Source organism: Typopeltis vanoorti, chromosome 5, assembly GCF_054136105.1.
Source record: "Typopeltis vanoorti isolate ZY-2024b chromosome 5, IOZ_Tvanoo_1.0, whole genome shotgun sequence".
NCBI lineage: Eukaryota > Metazoa > Arthropoda > Arachnida > Uropygi > Thelyphonidae > Typopeltis > Typopeltis vanoorti.
Genome location: NC_143553.1, coordinates 151,560,881 through 151,582,579, shown reverse-complemented (window position 1 = coordinate 151,582,579; position 21,699 = coordinate 151,560,881). Strand labels below are relative to the sequence as shown.

Sequence of the window (21,699 nt, the reverse complement as noted above, 5' to 3'; positions counted from 1 at the left end):
CCTCATGCGGATCCCATGGGTGTGGAAGCAACACTGGGCTATATGAGATAATGTCTCACTGTAGTAACAGCCAGCCCTACAGTTGGAGTCGTCACTACCCCATCGAGCTGTGCAGGCTCAAGTAGGCAGGGCAATGATCCTCGTCCTGATAAGGTCAATATACTCGAATACAGGGAGGTCTGGTCCCTTACCCAATCATGCTGGGGAGGCACCAGATATGACTTGTAAAGGAGCACCATCTACAGAACAGTGTAACAGAGATGCCCATCTCTTGTGTTCTGCAGGTGCTGACTCAAAGTACCTTGATAACGGGACCAGCCTTTAGCCTGCCTAAAGTCTTCTTGTATTAATGGACTATAGAAAGTCTCTCTGCAGATGGGGGAAGAAGCTAGTTCTAACTGCGCGATTTTTGATAGCCACAAGCGTGGGATAAGCCATCTAAGTGATAGAACCCCAAGCCCACCATCCTTCACCCTCGCATGGAAATATGCAATAGGAGTGTCAGGCGGCAGTAGGAGCCATGATCTCACGGCTGAACAGATGTCCCTGACCATTTGGGACAGTAATGATAAATATGTCCTACCAAGCACCAACTTGTGGTAAAAGCGAGGTAGGAGATAGTAGGAAAGGAGAAACAATCTTTGCTGGGGCTTGAGAGGAGCTTTCCTCAAAGAAGCGATCCCAGCTTCTAGGACAGAAGACCTTCCCTTTGGGGTGAACATGATACCGAGGTATCTCCACTCTTCCAGGATGGTCAAAGCATGCAACGGCCTCCCGTGCAGGGGAAACTCTATAGTCTCGACCTTAAGCTTCTTATCACGACCAGAGGGGACAAGAGCTAAAGAGTAGGACTTCTCTACATTAATAGAAAGGCCTTGAATAGAGAAGAAGTCAACTACCCAGTCAAGGAGTTCCTGCAAGCTTATCTTAGTAGAGGCTATTAGAATAAGATCGTCCGCAAAGGCCATAGCATTAAAGGAAGAAGCGCCTAGAGAGTAGCTTATATGGCTAGGAAGAGAATGAAGAAACTCATCTATGACGCAGTTAATCTGGAAAATTGACTGCATCATAGATCACACTCACTGTATACCACTGTATACAGTGGTATACAGTGATATCTGTATTTGATATCTGTCTGTCAACCATCCCCTTGATCCAAGTCAAGAGTTTATATTCCAATCCCATATTCTCCAGTTTATGCAACAGCCTTTTGTGTGGTATCCTATCAAATGCCTTAGAAAAATCCAACATTATCATAGTATATCCATTCCTTTATCCAACTGGGCCATAACATTGTTATACAATATCATCAAATTGCTAAAACATGACCTTCCTTTGGTAAACCCATGCTGTTCCTTGCATAGTATAGTATGTTTGTCTATCCTTCACTGTAAGTTCTTACCAACTTCTCTAAAATCTTCACTACCACGCTAGAGATACAAGTTGATAGTTAAACACATTAGTTTTTTGCACCACCCTTGTACAATGGAACTATCATGCATTCCTTCCATTCCTGTGGTATCAATCCTGAGCTGATACTCAAGTTATACAAACATGTGAAAGGTGTAGCCAATTCGGTTGAACATTCCTTAAACAAACTGGCTGATATTCCATCTGTCCCTATTGACAAATTCTTTTCCAGGTTATGCAATAGCTCTTCAACCTCATTTTCATGAACTTCTAACTCTTAATGCAAATGTAGCAGTAGCGCTGTGCACCATGTTACTTACGCCTGGTTGATATGTTTTAGCAGAGTGAGCACTCATTAACTGAACAATCTCATTAGCTTCTGACACTCCATGCCATCTGCATTCAATAAAGTTATTCTTTCGCATTCATTCTTTCTTTTGCTTGTTTGCAACATAACAATAAAATTCTTTTGGATTGCCTGTAGCTTGCATGGCCAATTTCTTTTCATACTCCAATTTAGGTTTCCAAACAATACTCGTTACTTTTCTGGCCTGAGACTTATATATTTCATAACTCCTCTCACTCTTATTCTCACGATATTCTTTCCACATCAGCTGTTTTTTGGACCTCTTGCTTAATAAGGTTGCACATCCATTTCGCTCTCAACCTATTTATTATTCAAACACTAAGGATACATTCATATACTGCCTCATTTAACTTTTTCAAAAATTCCCATGTATTACTGACATTCTTCCCATTCAGTAACTGATACCATGTGATCATAGAAAGTATTCTCCAAATTTGATCATAATTTCCAGCTTCGTAGTTCAGCATGTAACCTGTTCTAATCGGAGCAACACAATCACTGCCACCAACTGGTGCTATATTCTTGACAGAGACCCTTTACGATGCTATGAGGAAATCCAACACTCTTTGTCTTCGAGTTCCTTCTTTCACATGCTGCTTGAGGAAAGTTGTCTCACAACAACTAACTTACTGACATCAAGAGTGATGTCAGTAAGTTAGCCTTGTCTTTGGGTGATGTTACTCTAGTACGATGTGGATGTGAAAGTGTTAAAAACATGGATAGACAAAAGTTATGCCTAATGGTCCTGGCAAGGGACAAGAAAGCTTCACTGCCATTTAAACAGGTAGCAAAATGCAGCATTTGGCTCTTACAAAGTCTGATTTGGATTATTTATCTATTTTATTTTATTATTATTATTATTATTTTTTTGGCAGAATTATCAATAAGAATGGGAAAGGACATGATAAGGTGAGTGAAGATCACTGGAAGGTTATGGCAGCGATGCAATGTTATATCATCACTCTTTAATAGTCACCTCTCGTTATAGTGAACTCATTTGCTGTAGCAAATGCAGAAAGGATATGTGGAATCACAAGTATGGTGTTATTAGAATCTTAGGAGACAACGTGGAGCTGTAACTAACTCTGATAAAAAGGCATGTATGTTGACTATTCATAACTATTATTTTTGGGGATATTACATGTACTGAATATTAATTATTTGTAGCTATAGTATGGAATGAAGAGTTGAGCATAAAAGAAATAAAGACTTCTTGGGAACTAATAGAGATGCTTAACAGCATCAGTGTGTGAATGGATTCTAAATGAGAGGATTAAGCATGAAATCTGGAAGGAGGAGGCATTTGGAGGCAATACAAAATGAATAATGGTAATAATCAGTTGCACAAAGAATATAAAGAGCAGGACATTAACTTATTTGGTAAAGACAGCAAAAGTATGGTATAAGCAGAAATAAAAAAATTAGATTAAAAAAATCCTGGGGAGTTTTTTCGATATGTGGCAAGTAGGAAGAAGAATGGTTATGGTTTATTTATTTAGCATTTGGCTTAGAAGAATTCATGCTGTTTGTGCCACTGTTTGTGCCAGGATATTGTGCACCCTAGGCAAAGTTTACAAGTGCACCCCTTATTTCATAAACTAAAATGTTTCTAATTGATATTAAACAAAATAAAATCGTCTTTCAGGTTAAATTAATAGGGCTTTTGTTTATTTTATTTTTTAATTAATTTGAAAATTCTCTGTTATAATTCATTTACAAAAAAAAGTTATAAAATACCGAAATTTAATATTTTAAAATGTTAACATTTTAAAATATTTATCTTAACTGAATTTTAAATAGCAGTAAGTTCAAATCATTTAGGTAAGGAACAAAAAAGAACCAAGAGTTAAATAGCAAAATAGTGTGAAGGATAAGGAAAAATAATCGATACCTTAATCATATATCATTATTTAATTTTCATATTTTAGTAAAGTATGAATAAAGCATAGTTTGAAGTTTTGTGCCCCTTCATGGCGCTTGCCTAGTTTGCCTTAATGGTAGCGCCTGCCCTGCATATGTCACCACATACACACAAAACATATAAGACAATCTGGTATATAAGAGATGTAGAAAAGGATACAATAGTGTGAGGTGACACTATAAAAATATATAAGGAAGCATAAAAATTGAAAATGAATGTCTAAGTTCAACAGCCAGTGAACAGCATGTGTAGAAACTGTTATAAAGTCAGTTACAGGTCTCATATAGGATCTATGAGGACAGCCAAATGTGATATGTTGTATTGTTTGGTTATCCTCACCACAATCACAAGATGAGTTTGGTCTTATCCCCCAAGTAAACAAGGAAGCTCCACACCTACCATGGTTGGTGTGTACCCTATTTAGGGAGGTCCATGTTTTTTGAAATTGGTCAAACTCTGATGGATAGCAGTATGGGTTAAAGACAGTCTGCCAGATTACTGGAGCTTGAGCAGTCCATTCTGTGTGCCATGCTATTGTTTCATCATAGCCCTCAGTGACAAGTCGTTGTGCCATTATAGTAGGTGGGTGTCTTGACTTAAGCCTCTGTAATGTGAAGTTGTCAATATCATAGTGTATATAAAGCAGTGGATTCTGGCAAATTTTGTTATATTCACGAATCAAGTTGTCTTGGCGTCGTAGTTGCAGTTGTATGTGGATCAGAACTGGTAGCCAATATGATGGAGTAGTCTTTATTGTTTCAGAAATGATACACATTGTCTGATTCAAGATGGTATCAATTAACATAAACACTATGTGGCTAAACAGTTGAGTAAGCGAGGCCCAGAACAGATGTCCTTAATGTCCTCCACATTATTCCGGCAAGTTTATACAGTATGTTATTTCTAGTCCTGAGTTTGGCAGCAATGCTGGAGAGATGTCTATTAAAGGAGAGGGTTTTATTTAGGGTTATGCCCAGATACTTTGAATTAAAATTGTGTGGAAATATGTTCTCATTTAATGGCACTCTTAAGTTATCATGTGCCATGCTATTGTTCAAATGGAAACAACATATTTCAGTCTTGGTAGTGCTTGGAATAAGAGCACTTAGCTATCATGGAAACGCTTGTTGTGATCTTTGGTTCTGAATGTTTTTGTGCAGATTCATGTTCTGGATGATGCCTAGAACTCCGCATTCAACGTGCTGACTGACGAATGGCAGTTTTTATATATTATCCTTTGTAGCACCCTACAGTGACAGTGACATTTGGCGATTGTGGTGGGTTGTTCACTGTGGGTAGCACTTGCAGTTGACTCCCTGCTCTTCCATCTCAGATAAGATAGTAAGTTACTGTAAAGCAAGAACAATTTTAGGATTTCATTGTTTTTAATGTTTCAAATGATGTGTTATTCATGGAGAAGTAAATTTTAAAAAACAAGAAAAAAGATTGAATTAGCCAAATCAAAGACTGCAAGCCATGTTTTTTATTTATTTATTTATTTTTATATATATTTTTTATTTTATGTTATTATTATTACGTGACACCTCCAGAGACTCCAAAGACTCATCGAGGGAGGGCATCCACTGCAAAACTCTCCATTTCCACCACTCAATCCACCAAAGAACCACAACTACACCAATGCCATCTACTGCCCACCACTAGTATTTTCACAGGCAATTACAAACATCCATGTCCACGGTGGGATTTGAACCCACAGCCTTTTGGTTGGAGAGCTGATATGCTATCCACTTAGCCAACCAGGCTGGCTACTAGGCCTATATAGGAAGCCTTCCACAAGAAATTGTTCAACCTATAGTATGTTAATACTTTGGTGTGCAAGGAGTAATTTGTTTGCATTTATCTTGAAAAACTGGATTGTATTCCTTAGGAAACACATAAGAGGGCAGACTGTTCCAAAGGGCAGCAGTGGAAAGGATGAATGAAGAGGAGAAATTTGTTCTTTGAGTTTGGAGATGCACTGTGGGGGGGGGGGGTGTTGCTTAGTTACTGCATACGTATCAACTGATTTGACAGGTGGGGGTATTATTGATGCTGATTCTGATGAACAGCAACCATAGAAGGATTTGTAGAAGATGCAAGCAGTGGAAACTGAGCACCTATGTGAAAGTGAGTGAAGTATATCAGTGAGTAGGGGATCATTAGCAGTCTAACTGCCCTTTTCTGCACAGAATCTGGTATCTTTAAGGAGCTTTTGGGGGCACCACCCCAGATATGGGAACAATATTGAATGGTCAGGCAGATTTGTGATTTATATAAAGTTAGTAGTTGTTTGATTTACTTGCTTCGAACACAAAAGAAAATATAATTTTTTCGAAGAAGAGGAAGCAATATTTGTAACATGTTTGTTCCAAGAGCAATTTGAGGTTTGTGTTATGCCAAGAAGATAAATTTCATCTTGCACAGCAATTTGGATGTTGTCAGAAGTAAGGCTGGAAGAAAAGAGTTAGAATTTGTATAATATAAGATAGTGTTGTGTTTTGCTTGCATTGAAAGTGACCGGATTATCCGAACCTCATTGATGAAATGTTATAGACATTGTGGTGATTTGTGCATTGCTGGGTTTGTCAAATGAATGGGAGGAATGCAGTGTGCCCTCATCAGCAAAACTACATATTGGATTGGTAATCTGCTAGAGGTGAGTCATTTATATATAGAAGGAAAAGTGAGTGCAGGAGAACAGAGCTTGTGGAAACCTATCATCGGTTGTATACTTAGGAGATGAGTGAACATCCATCATCACCCAAAGTGAGAATACAGTCAGAAAGTTGGCAGTCCAAGTTCAAGTCTTGTGTTGGGGGGGGGGGGGGGATCAAATGATGGGAGTTTGCTTAACAGGCATTTGGAGCCTCTGTAGCTCAGTCAGTATAGATGAAGCCTTTTGGTTGGAAAGACCTGGGTTTGATTCCCATCTATCACATGAAGAACTTTATAGCCAGCCTGGTTGGCCAGGAGGATAGCATATCCACTCTCCAGCCAAAAGGCTGCGGGTTTAAATCCAGCTGTGGGCATGGATGTTTGTGATTGTCTGTGGTCATTTATTAGCTGAGTCTTCGAGATAGCATAGCATTTGGATGTTTATAGATCTTTCTATTACTTTGGAATGAACCGAAGTTAGAGAAATTGGAGTAGTTTTTGAGGGTATTGATTTGTCTCCCTTTTTTAGGGAGAGGCAGAATGTGAATTAATTTTCATACTGTAGGGATTTAGATAATAATAATTTAGATAATAGAATTTATTTAGATACTGGTGGAATAAGATGGGGACAGGAGACTTTTTGATATCTAATATGAACAAAATTCTCCTGTTCTCTTTTTGGTGAAATAACACACTGGGCACTGAGTGTAGAGTGCATGGGATGGTTGGGAGACATTTACCAAAATCAGCAGTACAAGAGTTGGATGAGAAGTAGGAAGCTAGGAGATTAGCTTTTTCTATGGGTGATGATGCTACAGAGCCATCAGGATGCAACAGTGGTGAGAGTAGTGTTAGGCAGAAGTTGCAACCAGTGGCTTTGACTAGAGACCAGAATGCACAGCTGCCATGCAAGCAGGATGCAAGTTTCCTGTTTTTAGCTCTTTCAAAGTCATTTTTTGACATGTGAATAGTTTTCTTGTAACTGATCCAGGCTTTGGCATGGGTAGATGGACTTGTGAATGCAAGCTAGTTACGGTATGCTCAATTCTTTTCTTGTACAGCTTTGGCACACCTGTAGGAGAACTAAGGCTATGGATGGGGAACAGGAACTTAGGGTGAATTGGGAATAAATGTTTCCATGTCAATAAGAATGTTGAACATATTCAGTGATGTGTTCAGCACATAGGTTTGGATCAGATGGCTGGAAGCAGTAATCAATCCAAGGAAATGTGGCATAGTAGTTGCTTAGTCATCCCACTTGACTTTCTTTTAATGCTATACAATGCATGGATGTGAGTGATTGTATTCATGTTTCATGGGAGGAGAGATCAGCATGAGATTGTGGTCTGAGCTACTTATGGGATAGATTACATTAACAGGGCACTTGGATGGGTCACTAGTGAGGAAGAGGTCCAGGGCATTTGGAAAATGGTTGGGGTTGTCTGGTATTCAGGTAGGCATGTGTAAGGTAATTGGTGTAAGCCAGATGGTGTTTTAAACATTAAAGTCTCAAAGGAAAATGACCTCACTGTTAGGAAATCTAGATTGAAGAATATCAACTTTTATGGAAAGTAAATCAAAAAGTTCAGAATGGTTTGTGGCATCAGGGTGTAGCAGTAGAGACAGCAAATTAATTTGATGGAATAGTGTACAGAGAGTTTCAGCCATAGAAGGTCAAAATCAGGATATTCTAGGTTGAGCACTCTTTGACATGATATGTCAGAATGAATATATGCACAAATCCCACCTTTGGAGTGAAATGAGTCAAATCAAATAGTGTAACTGGGAAAGTTGAAATAAGTAGTGCTCGGGAAAATAGAAATATGGGTTTCTGTCAGGTTTGAACGGAGGCCATGTATATTAGTTTAGTGTTATTTTAGATAAATAGTGATAAATAAATAATATTCCTTTAGATAAATCAAATACTGAAATTAACTATATCCTTTTAACCCAGTGGTGTTCAATTAATAATGTGTAGATGGGACCTGTCCACAAACTGACTTTCATCAACCTGCATAAAAAATTAAATGACATTACAGTATCCCCCCCCCCCCCCCCACCCTTATCTGTGGATTTGCTTTCCACAGTTTTGGTTACTTGCAGTCAACCCCAGTCCAAAAATATTAAATGGGAAATTCCAGAAATAAACAATTCATAAGTTTTAAATTAGTTTTAAAAGTTAAGTTTTTAAATTAAATTTTAGAGTAGTGTGAGTGTGATAATCTTGCACCATCCCATCAGGGACATTAATCATCCCTTTGTCAAGCATATCCATACTGTACTGTACTGTATACTCTACCCCCCCCTCCCATTTGTCACTTAGTAGGTGTCTCAGTTATCAGATCAACTGTTGCGGTATCACAGTGCTCGTGTTCAAGTAGCATTTATTTTACTTAATATTGGCCCAAAGCACAATAGTGATGTTGGCAATTTGGACTTAGTTAAGAGAAGCCATAAAGTGCTTCCTTTAAGTGAAAAGGTAAAAGTTTTCAACTTCACAAGAAATGGAAAAAAAAAAAAAATCATATGCTGAGGTTAAGATTCCATTCACATTTACATAACTTTTTATTACAGTATATTGTTATAATTGTTCTATTTTATTATTAATATTGCTATTAATCTCTTATTGTGCCTAATTTATAAATTAAACTTTATCATGGGTATGTATGTATGTATAGGAAAAAAACATTGTGTGTGTGTGTGTGTATTTGTATGCAGATTGACTCGGTTTATGAACATGTTCAATAATTTTAATGACTTAAACCACTGAGATAATTAAGAATAAAATTTAATAAGGACAACTAATTTCGTTGGTAAGCCAACTTCATCGGGTATCAAAGTACAAAGGTATATACAAAAAAAGACTGACAGAAACATTACACACTAACAACAACAGAACTATCAAAAACTGTAGTTAAGTTTAAATTGGAGTTCGCACTTCAGTTCTAGCTACATTTATATGCATACAGTGTGATCTCGCAAGAATGACATCACTGAATAACAGAGCAATGCAAATCTGGAAAATTGTAGTTTTGACGTAGTTTCACTTTTTACCAATATACCAACCCATGAGATTCTCACTCTTCTCAAGAACAGATTATCAAAGAAGTTCGCTTTACTTACTCATTGCATCAACTCAGGCTACTTCAGATTCGAAGACAAAATCTACAAACAAAACACCAGACTAGCTATGGGTAGTCCGCTTTCCCCGGTGCTAGCAAACATATTTCTCGAACACTTGGAAGAAAAAGTAATTTGTTCGGCCATACTGAAACTTAAAATCTGGCTCCATTATATTGACAATGTTTTTCTTATATGGGAACACGGCCCAGATAACCTCAAAGTTTTCTTGCATCATCTAAATAACTTTCATCACAACATCAAATTTACCTCTGAGCTAGAAGTTAACAATTGTCTTTCTTTTTTAGACATAAAGCTAACCAGGAGTGCTGATAATATTAAACTTTCAATTTTCAGGAAACCAACACATACAGATAGATACCTTCATGTGTGTCCTCTCACCACTACCCTCCACAGAAATATGGCTTTATATCTACTCTTGCACATTGGGCCAGATCCTTATTATCAGACGACAAAGAGTTTCAAAATGAACTTAATTTCCTCAAAGGGATCTTTATCAATAATGGTTTCGCTCCAAAAAGTATTGAGAAACTTCTTTTTTCTCAACAAACTAATGAAGATTCTATTACCCCCAGAGCTTACATTTCCTTGCCTTACATTAGTTCCCTTTCTCCAAACTGGCTAGAATTTTAAAAAAGTTCAACATCAAAATATGCTTCTCTACTTTACCAAAACTCCGATCTATCCTCAGTCAGCCTAAAGACAAGCATCATCTTCAGTTCCCAGGAGTGTACAGAATTATTTGTAGTTGTGGTAAACCTTACTACGGACAAACTGATAAATCAATCTTTCTCCGTGTTGAAGAGCACTAAAGAGAATCTCTTATAATAGAATCCGAGCCAACGCCCTCGCCAGCCACATCTTATTCTCTGTAAGCTCTGATGAAGGCTGCCAACACCAAATAGACTGGAATCAAACTTCTAATATTCACAGCTGTTACAATGAACTTGAAAGACGTATCCTGGAGTCAAAAGAAATCGCCCTCGATTCTACCCACATGAATAGCAACCTTAGCTACAATTCAATTTGCCAGATTCGCATAGCTCTGCTGTTCAGTGCTGGCATTCTTGTGAGATCACATGCATGTGCATAAATGTAGCTAGAACTGAAGCACAGACTCCAATTTAAACTTAATTACAGTTTTTGATAGCTCTGTTGTTGTTGTTAGTGTGTAATGTTTCTTTCAGTCTTTTTTCTTTTTATATATACATATCTTTGTACTTTGACACCTGATGAAGTTGGCTTACCAATGAAACTAGTTGTGTCCTTATTAAGCTTTATTATTAATTATCTCGGTGGTTTAAGTCATTAAAATTATTGAACATATATATAGGGTTTGGCTATCTGTGGTTTCAGGCATCCAGGGGGGGGGGGGGTCTTGGAACATATCCCCCACAGATAAGGGGGGGCACTGCTATACCTATTTCTCTAATATGTAAATGTGCAATTGCATCCACAAATTGCTAATTTCTGAGAAAAAGTCTTTGGAAATGAGCAATTTGTGGTAATTTTCACTACCTCTTTCTGTAATATGTGAATTGTACATATATCCATGTATTACAGAAATAGGTAATGTCATTTCATTATTATCATAGGCTGAGTCAAAGCAATTTGTGGATTGGTTCATTCTGCAGACCATAGACTGGTCAAAATGACATAGTTAATTTAAGTATTCGATTTATCTAAAGGAACATGACTTGCAGTGGTTATTTTAATTTTTTTTTTTTTGTAAGAGATAAATAGCAATTAAAATACAAGTGTACAACTTTTTTATAAAAATTTTATAAAAAATTGTTTGAAATTTCAGGCTCATGCTATTTGCTATAAAAGTCTCCCAGCAGAGTGCAATTTTGGTTGTTTAGAGAGCATTATGCTTCCACCTGGTTGTGTCAGCATTCCACGCACAGATGTTCCTTTAGAAACAATTATTGGAGTAGAAATGAGACGGAGGGATGTATTATCCAGAATGTGTTTGGGTAAAATCATTTTCAGTGCTTTTTCCTGTTTTTTTTGCTTTACTTATCTTTAAGATATATCATTTGTGTAAATCATTTTTAGTTGTTTAAGTGGTTATTTTTAATAAATTGCAATCTGATTGTTAATACTAATGTAATTCATAGATATGATTAAATTACTACACACATATTGCACAAGGAAAGTAAGGAATTTCATAAAAACCACTAATATTTTGTGATGAGTGCCTTATCACACCATCAGAGTGAATAGTGAAAAGTAAGCAGACTGCCATATAAAGCCAGAAAGAAATTAACAGAGACTACATAATGCTTCTGTTCTGTTGCTGTCTGGCCACAGTCTTGTGATACTATTAGGAATTCTTGAACTGAGAACATAGTTATTAACATAATTTATAAACAAGCTGAAGGGAGAAGGAGCAAATTTATACAAGAAAAATTATTAAATTAAAATTAAGATATTTGCATATAGAACTCCACATAGAGAAATATATAATAAAACTTATTCACATATAGTGAATAGGAAGTGTATGTAAGTTCATCAATGCCGATGCTGAATACATCTACCTTTTAATAAAAAAAAAAAAAAAAAAAAAAAGAAAGAAAGAAAATAAAGAGGTTCTTAAGAGTCAAGGTTGGATAACTAAGGGGAGACTTCCACATGGCCTTTTTTGGGAATGCAGAGAACTGACCAGGACTTCTGACCTGGTGTCCATTCCTCACCTTTTCGTGGTGTGCCCTGTTGGGTATCTACCTGGATACTGAATGAATAAGGATGGGCTGGTAATTTGCCATTTAAAACTGTTTTCACCAAAATTGTATTCTTATTGGCTTAAACAATAACTCAAAATTATTTTAAGTACAACATGATGATGAATTTCATTTCGGCTGTGGGGCATTGCCTGATTGAACAAGGCCCCCCCCCCCCCCCACATTGTTTTCATCAGGGAACCAGGATGAACAGTAAAAAGTCAGCTACTGGAACAATCTCCAACTCAACATTAGCAAAGATCAAGATTGGCACCATCAACTTAAGAAGCATCAATGGAAAAGAAATGGAACTAGCAAAAAAGTTGGATAAATACCAGATTGACATAATGCTACTGAAACAAAGAAGACAAAAACAGATGAAATCTTCCTAAGCACCAAATACAAGATGATATATTTCGGTAGTAACAATCGGGGATCATTCAAAAGCATTCAAAGCTACGGTTTCAATGGTTTTCTTTCTCTGCCACTTTTTTTTAGGAAATTTAAATTTTGGCTTACCTTCACCTTTTGATTCCCTACGAATTCTTTTATCACTCGACCACAATACGCCTGCACTTGCACATTTTATGACTTGAGAAAAGGGAACAAGGAGATGGCCTTCTGACGATATTTTTGCAGAATGTCAGCACATTATTCAATATTCTTTTACAAGAGGTACTGAAATGTTTAACAACAGAACTTGTTGACTGTATTGGATCCATCATGCAAATTAATAATAAAAAAAAAATGCAAAAAAGCGACAAAAATCAAGCTAGTACAGCGACAGACAAGAAAGCACGTGATTTTGCATGTTGGCGACCAATTTGTACATCCTTCATTTCTTTCTCCCCTTCATCATGAATCGACTATTATTGACAAAATGCCAAGGAGAGACCTACAAACGGTGGGCGAACTATATATTGTTTAACCTTTATATCAATGACATTGTGAATGGATTGAAGGACTTTGGCTTCCTACAGCTGTATTAAAAAAAAAACTACTTGATAGAATGACTTGCAATTTCACATGGAGGCTTAAGACAGATGTACCAACTTAGAAAAAAAAAAAAATCGTGCCAATAGTATTGCCATCTATGGTCAACACCAAGAACTTCAGGCACTGTCATATTTAGTGGGGTGTTGCTACAAGCCAAGGACCACAGAGGGTGGGGTCAGGAGATGTTTAGGCTATTGAGCTTGGCAAGTGCAAGAAGAATGATATTCAATTGTTTGCAGATGATGTGAAGCTGGGAAAATTTATTAGTAATAGTGTGGATGTGGTAGCTCTGCGAGAGGATTTGAATAAACTGGACAGGTGGACAAATGAATGGGAGTTATCAGTTCATTGGAGCAAAATGTAAAGTCTTGAAGTTTGGAATACATCATTGGGAGGTTGTATATTCTTTTGGAAAAACTGTACTGGAGGAAGTAAGAGTGAAAAGAGATCTGGGGGTGATGATTGATAGAAAACTGAAATTCAGGGAGTATATTGCAGAGGTGGTGAAGGTAACCCAGAAGATTGCTGCAATACTGAGGAAGCTGACCTTAGAAATAAAAGAGTTGTTGTTCTGTTGTATAAGACCCTGAACAGACCACACTTAGACTATTGTTCTCAAATTTGGTCCCTAGGATTTGAAGGGGATAAATTAACTGTGGAAAGGGTACAGAGGCAGATATCAAAGATGGTTTCAGGACTGTACAATTTTAGTTATGAGGATTGGCTGAGGGAATGTGGACTGCAGAGTTTAATGGATAGAAGGAGAGGTGATATGATTGAGAACTTTTAAACTGTTGAGACATAGTTACAGGGTTGACACTGGGAAGTTCTTTTACTTGGTGGAACTGTGGGAAGGAGCGATGACGAGGCCATCCCTGGAAGTTATGAAAGGAAGCAGTGACCAAGAGGGTGAGGAGTGGTTTCTTTGCGTGGAGGGTGGTTGAACTGTGGGATGCATCATCTGATAGAGTGGTGAGAACAAGATCCATCAATGAGTCCGAGGAGTGGTATGATAGATTTTGTGTTTCCTAGGAAGGCCCTCCCGCAATGAGTCTCTTGACTCCATGGAGGCCTGAATAATAATAATAATAATTAACGAGAGTTCAAAATCACTATTTCCCAGAATTTAGAAATGTTTTTATACCATAATTTCAATTAAGATTGGGACGAGAAAAGTTGACTGAGAAATGCTTCATAACATTCTTCGAAGTGTTTCTTAAAATTGAAAGGGCTTTGTGAAGAATTTTTGTGTTGTTCTGTGTGATCCATTTTTTGTGTTGTTCTGTGTGATCCATTTTTTGTGTTGTTCCTGTTACTAGTAGAAACTCCATGTTCTGCAAGGCTAGATTCCTCAAGTTGGATCAAGCACATGTAATCCATATGTTCATCGGATGTCTGTGGTACTAGAAGTCTGACTAAAATATGAGAAATTGCAGGAACAAGGAATTTGGTTTACTTAGGGCAAACCAAGTGAGGAAGAGTGTCTTTAGTAGAAGGGAAGATTGAGGAAATGCTCTTTATTGTCCATAATATTGTCTTGAATTAAATTTTTTTTTTTTTTTTTTTTAATTTATGAGATGTGCTCAGAAATGCCTTTTATGTAAGGAATGGCAATTATCTTGATATCAGGTGATGGAATATTAGTAGGAGAATAATTGTCAGAGAACTCTAATATGGATGGAAAATATCTTCAGAATTATGTTGTCTTTTATAAATTGTAATTCTAGTCTGAGAGTGTCCTCAGAAGAACAGACATCCTATGTGCTCTGTGAGCAAGAGTCAAGACAATTCAGTTTTAGTGAAAGGTGATGCATAGTCTTGAAGAATGTATCTTCCAGTGAATGCTGACTTCTTATAAACAGATAAGCTTATAAAGCCATCCACTTCCCTTTTTACCAGTGAATCAAAGAAATAGGGAATAGGTTGTTAATTTTATCTAAGAAGCTGTTTAATTCTCAATTGTGCATGGCCAATAGTGAATACACGTCATCATGACAAACCCAAGTGGAGGGACAATGAATAATAGTAGTGAAACATTCTTCTAAGTATTCCATGAAATAATTTGATAGAAGTGGTGATAAAGGGGGGGAGCCCATGGTGCAGCTTTCACATGCTTGTATAGATTACCTTTCCAGGAAAAAAGCATCCAAGAGTATGTACAGCACAGTAAAATAATTTCAGCTGGAAAGTCCTTAAAGAGCAATGGAATTGCTCTTTAAGGACAACAGATACAATGCTCAATCATTGTATCTGATTGAGCATTGCTGAAGAGAGAACAGTGTCAAGGCTCAATGATGTCAGAACAGCAGAAGTGGTGGTCTTTCATTTTAATAATGAAATATGCAGTATCTTTTATGTAGGAGATTTTCCTGTTCTTTAGAGAGTTGGAGAGAGAGTGCTCTATGATTCCAGAATAGCAGAGGTAGAGTCTTTCACTTTGTGATGAAATCTGTGAAATTCTTTACACAGGAAGATTTTATTCTTCTTTGGATAGTGTCCTACATATAGATTGTCAAAATTTTGAAAATTTATGTGTAGGATAGCCAATATGGTCAATCACTGACTGCATTGACACACCTGTTTTATGCATTTTTGGCAGTTCATATAGTGTATGTGTTTTGGCATCAAAAATCTAACTTTTTCATATTGTCAGCGTCCAGTGAATTTCACCAACTCCTATATTGTCCACTTTATAAATCATAATATTTTGGTTGCTCTTTCTTCTTATTATTCAAGTCTCATCCTAACTTCCTATCTACGATTTTTCTCCAAATCAATCTGTTACCTGTCAATCTTGGGGATGAATGCTGTTCTTACAATTATATTCAGATGAATTCATAATAACAGTTCAATTTCACTTGTCCACTTTATAAATCATAATACAGTGGTGCCTCATAGTTCAAACGTTCCAGAGTTCAAACGCTTGAGAATGCAAGAAATTTGATTTGCAGTTCGAAAGCCGTTTCTAAGTTCGAACTATAGTCCAGGAACTCAGAGTCATATAGCATTAGACAGTTTCGGGACACCATTGGGCATGCTTCTCCCCCACTTATTTTTCTCACTCACTTCCTCATGCCTGCGCAGTGTGTGTCTGTCTCAGTCCACTGTGCATTGTGCCTTACTTTACACAGCCTAGTCATTGCACGATACGTTTGTTTTGAGAATTTTTAACTGTTTTTGGCATTTTTTTAAATTGCCCATGACATTCAAGAATGTAGAAAGAACAAAACCTAAAAGAAAAGTTGTAGTATCGACTGAGATGAAAAAAGAAATTATCATGAAACACGAAAGTGGTACATGTTTGAAGGATCTGGCGATGATGTTTAAAATGTCAAAGTCAACGATAAGTAGCATTCTTAAGAATAAGGAAGCAATAAAAATAGCGAATGTGGCTAAAAGTGTGACAACATTGACCTCCAGGAGATCACATGTTATTGAAGAGATGGAAAACTCCTTTTAGTGTGGATAAACGAGAAACGATTATGTGGCGACGTTATTACTGAGAGAATTATTTGTGAGAAAGCCAAACATCTGCATAATGAACTTAGGAAATGCACACCTGAGACCAGTACTGAAAATGGAAGTTTAAAGGAAGTAGAGACTTGTTCGATGAATTCAAAAAACGAACTGGGATCAATAGTGTTGTCATGCACGGAGAGGTTGCGCGTGCCAATGTAGAAGAAGTGGACAATTTGTAAAAACCTTTAAGGAGTACATAGATAGTGAGGGATTTGTATATCAACAGGTTTTTAATTGCAATGAAACAGGTCTTTTTGGGAAAAAATGCCCAAAAGGACCTATATCACAAAAGAAGAAAAGACAGAACCAGAATATAAACCTATGAAAGATAGAATTACTTTGCTGCTGTGTGGTAATGCTAGTGGAGACTGTAAGATAAAGCCTTTGCTTGTTTACCATTCTGAAAATCCATGCGTTTTTTAAAAAAGAACAATGTCATAAAGAGCAAATTCAGTGTTATGTGGAGGGTCAACACGAAAACATGGGTTACCAGAGAGTTTTTCACTGAGTGGATTTATCAAGAATTTGCTCCCACTGTAAAAGCTTATCTTACTGAAAAAAATCTACCATTAAAAGCTCTTCTAGTGATGGACAGTGCTCCTGCTCATCCCCCAAATTTAGAGGAGGATTTAGTCAGTGAATTCAGTTTCATCAAGATAAAGTTTTTGCCGCCCAATACTACTTCTATCATACAACCCATGGACCAGCAAGTGATTTCAAACTTCAAAAAACTGTATATTAAGGCTATGTTTCAAAAGTGCTTTGAAATAACCAGTGCCACAGAACTGACTCTTAAAGAATTTTGGAAAGAGCATTACAACATTCTTCATTGCTTGAGGATCGTCGATAAGGTATGGAAAGAAGTTTCTATTAAAACAATGATTTCTGCTTGGAAAAAACTCTGCCCAGATTGTATTTCAGTAAAGTCTGCGAAGAAGGGTCTGTTGTAAACGAAATTGTGTCTTTGGGTAAAGATATGGGATTAGAGGTGAGTGATGAGGATGTAGAGGAGTTAATAGATGATCATAAAACCGAACTCAGCACAGAAGAACTTCAACATCTTCATGATCAATAACAAAAAGAAATGGAAAAAGAAATTTTTATGGAAGAGAAGGATGCCAAAGGATGCATTTCCAATGCCGACCTTCAAGAATTTTTCTCTGTTTGGGTTACAACACAAGCTGTTGTGGAAAAATGGCACCCTAATAAGACAGTAGTGACCAGGAATATCAACTTATTCGATGACAATGTGATGGGTTATTTAAAAAATGTCAAAGGAAATCATTAGCGGCAAACAACATTAGATAGATTCTTCTCTGCAGAAAAAAGAGAACGTGAATCAGCATTCTGAACTCCAGCTAAGAAGCAGAAAGAAGATGCTTAACAATGGGAGCATTATTTTCGTCTCTGTGATTTTTATATTAAAAAAATATTCTTCGCTGTTATGTTGTTTTGTAATAATTAAAATTAATAAAATAAATATAAGATTATTTTAAATTGTTCATATTTGGTCTAATGCATTAAAACTGAAAACTTTATTAATAAGAGACCATACGATTTAATGAATAAAATACAAATTGCCAACCAGTTTCACTAGCTACTGTCTAGCATTATCAAGGCTGTACTGGTGTAAATACAAATGCGCCAAGTTACATAAATACAGAAGCGTTAGTACCTATTAGGCCATTGCATTTGATAATTCTCATTTGGAAGTGCGCATGAGTTAGTCAGAATCCAGTACATGACCATGTGTTGCGTGGTTTTTCGTGTATTGTAGTTCTGTTAAGCTGAGAGAATTGATGAGATTTTTCCATATGTCTTCAAGAATAGCACCCTGATTTCTGTTTAAATTGCTGCCTGTGCGTAGCACCACATTCTTTAAAAGTTCTGTGTCTGTAGTCATCCTTGATGTAAGGCATAGAACTGTTTTTCCAGTCTATAACGTGATTGGATGTCGAAAAATGGCGAGCTAAACCTGATGTGCTTATTCTGTTGTGATTTACATCTCCCACATGTTCTTTCTGTCTTCTTTCAAGACTTCGAGAAGTCTATCCAATGTATGATAGGCCACACATGCATGGAATTACATATACTAGTGTTTCAAACAGGATGTTTGAAACACTAGAAGGTTCATCATATGGAAAGATACCATGGAAAATCTTCTAGTGTTTCTTAATAAAATCAACACACCACAATAAGATCAAATTTACTATGGAACTAGAGAAGAACAATGAACTACCCTTTCTTGACATACTGGTGAAGAGAGAATATAACAATGTCCAACTGTCCATTTATAAGAAACCCACAGATACAGGAAGATTATTATTATTATTATTATTATTACTAAACAAGACCTCATGGAGTCAAAGACTCATCTAGGAGGTCCTTTTATCTCACACACATCTCATCATACCGTGTCTTAAACACATTCAAACTCCTTGCAGACACCACACTCTCAGACAAGGCATTCCAATCACTCACAACTCTGCACGAAAAAAATCTGCCTCTCACTCCCCTACTCACACCCTCTTTATACAGTTTCCAGGGATGACCTCTGGTTTTCCCCTGATCTCCCACTATTCTCTGTAGAACTTCTCCACCATTGATCTTATAACAACCCCTTACCAACTTGTAGGTCTCTATCATATCTCCTATCATATCTGTTGTGATTTACATCTCCCACATGTTCTTTCTGTCTTCTTTCAAGACTTCGAGAGGTCTATCCAATGTATGATAGGCCACACATGCATGGAATTACATATATTCCAGGATGTTTGAAACACTAGAAGGTTCATCATATGGAAAGATACCATGGAAAATGAAGATATCTACATTATTTGTCAAACCATCATCGATCACAAAAACTCAGCATCATTTATTTGCTCTGCAATAGAGCCTTAAAGTTTATTTCAAAAGAAGATGATGTAAGGTTAGAACTGTCACAAATAGCTAAGACTCTATCTCTGAATGGATACCCCACCAACATTTTAAACAGATTTCTATTCAAATACAACCTCCAACAACGTGTAACTGATTCCCAATATGTGTCCACAGCAGTGATTCCATATATTAGTTCAATATCCCCAAAATTAGCTAGAATGTTAAAAGCTTATAACATCAGAGTGGTTTTTAAACCAACTACTATGATCAGACAGGTCTTAAGATCACCTAAAAATGAAGTCCCATTCTTCAATCATACAATGGAGTATATGTAATTCCATGCACGTGTGGCCTATTGTACATTAGACAGACCTCTCGAAGTCTTGAAATAAGACACAAAGAACTGTGGGAGACGTAAATCACAACAGAATAATCACATCAGATTTAGCTCACCATTTTTCGACATCCAATCACGTTATGGACTGGAAAAACAGTTCTATGCCTTACATCGAGGATGACTACAGACAGAACTTTTAAAGAATCAGCAGTGATGCTACTCACAGGCAGCAATTTAAATAGAAATCAGGGTGCTATTCTTAAAGACATATGGAAAAATCCCATCAATTCTTTCAGCTTAACAGAACTACAATACACGAAAAATCACACAACACGTGGTCATGTACCGGATTCTGACTAACGCATGCGCACTTTCAAACAAGAATTATCAAATGTAACTGCTTAATAGGTACTAACGCTTCTGTATTCATGTAACTTGGTGTATTTGTATTTACACCAGAACAACCTTGATAATGCTAGACAGTAGCTAGTGAAACTGGTTGGCAATTTGTATTTTATTCATTAAATCGTATGGTCCCTTATTAATATAGTTTTCATAAGATTATTTTGTTTAATTTTTTCTAAGTTATTAACATTAAAAAACCTAAAATAGATAAAATTAAAAAAAATTATTGAAATTTTTTGATATGGGAATGGATTATTTCACTTTCCATTATTTCTTATGTAAAATCTTGATTCGGACTTCGAACGATTCATAGTTCGAACGGGTTTCTGGAATGAATTAAATACGAACTGCAAAGCACCACTGTATTTTGGTTCTCATCCCCTAGAAGGAGGTTAGCAACCATGTCATGGAACTGTTTTCTTTCTTCTGCTGCTCTGGAACATTTGTGGTAATTCAAGCCAGTTCAGTCCTTAATGTCTTCAAACCACATTTTCCTGGGTCTACCTCGCCCTCTTTTTTCATTTAGTTTACCTTTTAATATTAATTTATGAATGCCTTTTAGTCTAGTTCATCATCAAATTCCTGATATGTGCCCACAAGAGGGGGTGTACATTATATGATAATACCACACGAAAAACTTACATCATTACTAACTTCCTTTCTACAATTTTCCTCCAAATCAATCTGTCACCTGCCAGGACTACAACATAATCAGATTTTATTTTTCTGTCTTCTAAAGCACTAAGCCAGCTAGGTCTTCCTCGGGTCTTTTTCCTACCAACCTGGCAGAGGACACTTGTTTTGCTAATCTTTCCTTTCCCATTCTATTTAAGTGACTGTACCACCAGAGATTAGCTCTGCTAACACATTCCTGGATGCTAACGATGTTAAGTTCTTTCCTAATATCCTCATTTTTAATATAATATTGCCACTGATGCCATCTGTTCATGCTCCTAATCTTTCTTAGGACTCTCATATCTGTGGTCTCTAGTCTTTGGTCAAGTGTTTTATTTCTAACCCAGCTCTCAGATTCATAAGTTTAAAGTGGTTTGAACACTGTCTTATATACAGCTAATTTAGTGTTCCGACTAATTTCTCTCTAATTCCATATAAATTTATTCAGTTGACTTCCTACCATACCAGTTTTATTGATTCTGTTGTTTATTTCCATATTTAATTTATGATCTTCACTAAAAATCATGCCTAAGTAGCTGAAATGTTTTACTTGTTCTATAGGTTCACAATGCAGTTGATATTTTCAGTGCTTCTGCCTATTTTCATTGTCTTTGTCTTGTTATTGCTGCCCTTCATACCAAATCTGTTACAACAGCTATTCAATTTAGTC

At 36.7% G+C, this 21,699-nt stretch overlaps 1 protein-coding gene across 1 annotated transcript in view; it reads left to right on the top strand.

Moving 5' to 3' along the window:
• Nucleotides 1–21,699, top strand: part of LOC150106943 (diacylglycerol kinase theta-like) — a 610,762-nt gene that overhangs the window by 202,590 nt on the left and 386,473 nt on the right. The window contains exon 6 of the mRNA XM_090393510.1: nucleotides 11,302–11,464. Within this exon, the coding sequence (XP_090249636.1) occupies nucleotides 11,302–11,464 (163 nt within the window). The remainder of the gene's footprint in view (nucleotides 1–11,301; nucleotides 11,465–21,699) is intronic.